The 5,914-nt window shown below is 46.4% G+C and overlaps 1 protein-coding gene across 1 annotated transcript; it reads left to right on the forward strand.

Annotated features, from left to right (window-relative positions):
* Window positions 1-1,345: 1,345 nt before the first annotated feature.
* LOC128634100 (uncharacterized) lies at window positions 1,346-5,388 on the forward strand. The gene is made up of 2 exons (XM_053684236.1): window positions 1,346-1,530; window positions 4,151-5,388. Exon 2 carries the CDS (start codon window positions 4,174-4,176, stop codon window positions 4,972-4,974), a length of 801 nt encoding a protein of 266 aa, XP_053540211.1. The 5' UTR covers window positions 1,346-1,530; window positions 4,151-4,173; the 3' UTR covers window positions 4,975-5,388.
* The last annotated feature ends 526 nt before the right edge of the window (window positions 5,389-5,914 follow it).

The raw sequence follows: 5,914 nt of genomic DNA on the forward strand, positions 1-5,914 counted from the left end.
GCCTGGACAGTAATGCAACAGGGAATTACATTCAGTTTTGACAAATCAAGCTTTAAATTTAAAAAAAAAAAAAGCAATACCATGTTGATTGTTTTTCACTGAAGAGATTAAGTAATGTAAGAGCAATACAGTGAATAAAGTTTTGCTTTTTGGTGATGTACATTGTCCTCACAGCACAAAGAAAACTCAATATTGTCTGTGTATTGCATTTCATGTTTTCTCCAGGTGTGAATACTGTCCTGTCAGGCTTCCTATTCCAGAGAAAATTACTCAGTGAAGTGAAACTATAGTGTCGCAAAAGTCTCCATACATAGGGGAAATTAACACTTTTTAGCAAAATGTAACTTTATATACAAACATCCTCTGATTGACATTTCTTTGTAAACACACACAGAGTCGTCTCTCCCAACTATAGTGCCCAGTTTGGCCACAGTGTTGTGTGGGATGTGCTTGCATGTGTGGCGACAGGCCGGCAGCCGGCGCACAAGAAGCAAAGATCGCTCCTCCCGCGACTGCCGCTGTGGTGCTGAAGAGACAGCTCCGCTTCAGCACCACCAATGTTTTGGATGCGGGGCAGGGCCGCCAACACACATGTGGCTGGTGGATTATAAGCAGCGTGGCAAATTTCCACTATCCAGCAGTGGATGGAGCAGTATAAAAGGGCAATCCTCCGCTCGCAAAGGGAGAGAAGGCTCTCAGGGCACGTCCACTAATCTGTTGTGTGTTTCTTACAGAAGACTCCAATGCAATCGAACACTCTGCCCCCTGGTTGCGCCCGCGGCGTGGCCTGACGGCAGAAAGGGATCCCCGCCACTTGGGAAAACCCCAGCACAGCCCCGGCAGCTCCGCAAACGACTGAGCACTTCACATCATGGTCTGACTTCTGCACACACACACATTCTGCAAACACACACCCTCACAGTCTTTTTAATAAAATTCTCCACATGTGACACCTAAGCAGCATCCTGTGTGTGTGTGCTCTGCCCACTGCTGTCTAAATTCCCTACACATTGTCACGACGGACCAACAGCCCGCGTGCAGGATAAGAAAGTCGCTCCTTCCCTGACTGCCGAGCGGGCACGAAGCGGACAGCCTCACGCCAAACACAACATCAGCTGGAAGGACCGTCACAGTGGGGCGGAACCGCCGACACATCGCCGGCCAGCAATTGGGGAGTCAGTCGGGAGAATTCCACCACTCAGGCGACGGGGGAAGAGTATAAGAGGACGCAGGGGACAGTACTAACTCGCAGACCACGTGCGCGTCCTTTTGCTGCCTAAAGGTATTCCGACCTAAGATACGGCAACATAATTTCTCTAATCTCTCTTTCTCTCTCTCTCATTCTCTTCCTGAAGGTTCGGGTGCGGACGAAGACGCCAGCTGGTGAGCTTACACATGACGGTGGATGACGGCACGGAAAACCCCCACACACTTCTAGGGAATCCCAACACGCCCTCGAGAGCGTCGCAACGCCAGCCACACCCCCCACAAAACCTCCCACACTCACCTCCTCACTTCAGACAGCACCATGTAAGAGAAAATAAAAGATTAATCACTGTATCACTACAACCAGGTTCCTTCGTATCTGTCCTCCACCGCCCCCCCCCCGGGCTATTTCCCTTACAACATGTTTCGGACTTTCTATGACATTTAGATGGAGACATTTGGTACACCCTGGATATTAGAAATAAGCTTTCTAGACAGCCAACACACACACACCGCTACCAAGATGCACTCACTATTTTGGTCTCATCCGTCTACAAAACATTTTTCCAATAGCCTTCAGGGTTGTCCACGTGATCTTTAGCAAACTGCTGAAGAGCAGCAATGTTCTTTTTGGAGAACAGTGGCCTAGCAACACTGCTATGCACAACATTGTTCAGTGTTCTCCTGATGGTAAACTCATGAACATGTGAGAGAGGCCTTCAGTTGCTTAGAATTTACCCTGGGTTTCTTTGTGACTATTACATGTCTTGCCCTTGGAGTGATCTTTATTGGTCGACACTCCTGGGGATGGGAACAATGGCCTTGAATTTTCTCTATTTGTACACAATCTGTCTGACTGTGGATTAGTGGAGTCCAAAGGTTTTAGAGATGGTTTTGTGAACTTTTCCTGCCTGATGATCATCAACAACTCTTGTTCTGAGGTCTTCAAAAACCTCCTTTGTAACACTTCCACAAATGTGTTGTGAAGATCAGACTTTGATAGTCCTGTTCTTTAAATAAAATAGGACACCTGATTGTCATTCCGTTGGGGATGGCAAGGCTACGTTTTTACAGTCTTCAACTGTTCACTTTTGGTGAGCTTGTGTCCACTGCAGCCTCAGCTTTCTGTTCTTGGGTGACACACGTGTATACCAACATGGTCTTGTGCTGTTGTAGCCTGTCCACCTCAAGTTTCAATGTGTTGTGAATCCTGAGATGCTTTTCTGTTTACCACAATTGTAAAGAGTCATTATCAGAGTTTCTGTAGACTTTCTGTAAGATTGAACCAATCTGGACATTCTTCAGTGACCTCTCTTAACAACAAGCCGCTTCCATCTGAAGAACTGCTGATCACAGGATGTTTTTTTTCTTTACTGCACCATTCTTCATAAACTCTAGAGACTGTTGTGTGTAAAAACACCAGTACTTCTCACATATTAGATGGTAGGTGCGCGGTGTATCTGGGTGACCTGTGGCGACCACCATGTGGGCCCAAGTGATGAGTTCCAGCCAGTACTGTCCTGGCACATACTGTTTACCAGCGGGACATGCAGCTGGGATCTGAGAGCTTGGGATTCGTGCAAGGGTCTGATTTAACTCCCACTCAATGGAGTTGAGAGTGCAGGTGGGTGGAAGAATGTACTCATCGCCGCTTACTTGTACCTCTGGGCCGTGTACCCGGGAGAGTGCATCAGCTTTGCTATTCTTTGATACCGGTCAATTGGACAGCGTGAACAGGAAACATGAGAAGAACAAAGACCAGCAGGCTTGGCGAGGTGTCATACATTTAGCAGTGGATATTCGTGGTTCTTATGATGAAGATGATGAATGGGTGCGTGGCCCCCTCTAACCAGTGTCGCCATTCCTCCAAGGCTATTTTTACTGCCAAAAGTTCTGTTTCCCACATCATAGTTCCTTTCTGCTGAGGACAACTTTTTGGAGAACCACGTGACAGGGTGAAGCTTAGGCTTGTCCCCAAATCTCTGAGACAACACAGCACTGACACCAGTCTCGGAAACATCTACCTCCACAATGTAGGGTTTAGTGGAATCTGGGTGCTTGAGAAGAAGAGCGGTGGTGAACGCCTCTTTGAGTCGTTCAAATGCCACTTCGGCGGCTGGATTCCATGGCAGCCACTTAGGTTTCCCCTTTAGCAGGGACATCAAGAGGTGTGCTATGGTGCCGAATTCTCTTATGAAATGCCAGTAGAAGTTAGTGAACGCCAGGAATTGTTGCAACTCTCTGACTGTGTCCATGGCAACTCCCCCAGAGCTAATGATGTAACCCAGAAACGATATGGTGTGTTGGTGGAATTTGCATTTCACTGCTTTGACAAAGAGTTGATGTTGGAGAAGCTTTTTGAACACCTGGCATACGTGGACAAGGTGTTCCTCAAGAGAAATGGAATAGACCAGTATGTCTATGGATGTGACGACACACATCCCCAGCATGTACCTCAGGATGTCGTTGATCAGGCACTGGAACACTGAGGGGGCGCTAGAGAGCCCATACGGCATGACTAAGTATTCATAGTGGCCAGAAGTGGTACTGAAGGCTATTTTCCTGTTTTGTTTTCCCATCGCTGATGAGACAGAGTATCTGGCAACCTGAAGTGTCACTGAGGAAGCAGCACCCTTCGAGCTAACACTATTACATTAATTTCTTCTAATCTCTAGACTTTAAAATTATTTACCTTACGTTATACAAATATAACTGACAGTACTTTAGATAAAACAATCGTAACGTTGCGCTGTCGCAAATTTGATCTGTATTTTGTTTTTTTTTTTGTTTTTTTTTTTACAAAACATCCGTGACTAGCTTGTAGCCCGTAGCCCGCTAGCATCACCTACCGCTAGCCTTGTTTACGTTTCACATTTCTCACTTACCGCTGTTCTGTTTTATAAATAAAAAAAAAAGTCTGCTGTCTCTCCGGTTTTGAGTGCAGATGAGGACTCGCTCAAGCTTCACATGGTGCGGCTGGAACTGGAGGATGTGGAGAAGCAGATCCGCGGCCTAATCGACAAGCAGGCCCAGCTGCTGGAGCGACAAACTGCGCTGGAAACATCTTGTGCCTCTGCCCACATATCCAAGGTAAGCACACAGCGTGGTATTTCCACTCCCAGCCCCTCTACGCCGTGTGTTTCTCTGTGCAGGGACCGTGCACCTAGGACTTTCCCAGCCGTGGTCTCCGTCACGCCGGCGCCAACACACCTCGGGCCTTGGGTGAACCAGCGGCGAAAGGCGCGGGCTGGACCCTCTCCACCTCCGGTGTTCGAGATTCCAACCAGGAACCGCTTCGCCCCTCTTCGCCAGACCAGACCCAACACTGTGATCGTCGGGGACTCCATTGTGCGGAACGTCCGTGTAGCCTCATCTAAAGGTAAGGTGCGCACACACTGTTTTTCTGGTGCTTGTGTCCTTGATGTCGCTGCGCAGGTATCCGGGATCCTGAAGAAGGACGAGCGCATTGGAGCGGTTGTGCTGCACGCGGGGACGAACGACACCAGGCTACGGCAGACGGAGGTTCTGAAGAGGGACTTCTCCAGCCTGATCGAGACAGTACGAGGCAGATCACCCACCGCGAAGATCATCGTCTCTGGACCTCTTCCCACATACAGACGTGGAGCAGAAAAGTTCAATAGACTTCTAGCATTAAATGATCGGTTAGTCTCTTGGTGTAATGAGCAGAATCTGGTGTTTGTCAATAACTGGAATCTGTTCTGGGAGCGTCCTAGGTTGTTTCGTCCTGATGGCCTGCAACATTTCTAAGGCGCTACACTCCAAGTGACTGCCTACCGTAAGTACATCTTCCAATAATAACAACATTCAGTATAATCAATGTTCAACTAAAAATCCGGCAAAGGTAATACATACTATAGAGACTGTGTCTGTTCCCCGAGCTATACAAATATATAGAAAATCTCGGAAAGTCTATCTTCGTAACCTAATTAACATAAAATTAAATCATGTTGAATGCACAGCCAGCACTTTTGATCTGAGGCTAGGACTATTAAACATTAGATCTCTTGCGTCTAAGGCTCTTATTGTTAACGACAACATTACTGATCAGGAATGTAATTTAATGTGTTTAACAGAAACTTGGATTAAACCAAACTATTACATAGCATTAAATGAAGCCAGTCCTCCTGGATACAGTTATGTACATCAGCCTCGTTCAACTGGTAGACGAGGAGGTGTTGGACTCATCCATAGTAAAAATCTAGTCGTCACACAAAAACCTAAGCATAAATTTAATTCTTTTGAAATTCTTTATACCAGTATAAGTTATGTAGCCACAAAAAATAGTCAATTCCTCTAATTATTATTTACAGACCCCCAGGGCCATATACTGAATTTCTTAGTGAATTTGCAGACTTTGTCTCAAAGTAGCCGGGTTGTCTACGTAGCCGGGTTGTGTCTGTAGATAAAGCATTAATCGTCGGAGACTTTAATATTCATTTTGATAACCTGGAAGACCCTCTAAGATTAGCGGTTGTGTCCATCTTAGATTCAGTAGGGATTAATCAGAACGTAATCGGGCCTACTCATAATGGTGGTCACACTCTTGACCTCATACTAACATACGGACTAAGTATAGAAAATATCATTTTTCCGCAGTCTGAAGTTGTCTCAGACCATTATCTTATCTCGTTCATAATGCGTATTGATCATAATATTTCCACCTCGCCTCGCTACCGCATAAAACGTA

Source organism: Ictalurus punctatus, chromosome 12, assembly GCF_001660625.3.
Source record: "Ictalurus punctatus breed USDA103 chromosome 12, Coco_2.0, whole genome shotgun sequence".
Lineage (NCBI taxonomy): Eukaryota > Metazoa > Chordata > Actinopteri > Siluriformes > Ictaluridae > Ictalurus > Ictalurus punctatus.

Excerpts from the sequence above, each read along its gene's own strand:
- LOC128634100 (XM_053684236.1), top strand. The coding sequence starts at position 4,174 with ATGGTGCGGCTGGAACTGGAGGATGTGGAGAAGCAGATCCGCGGCCTA.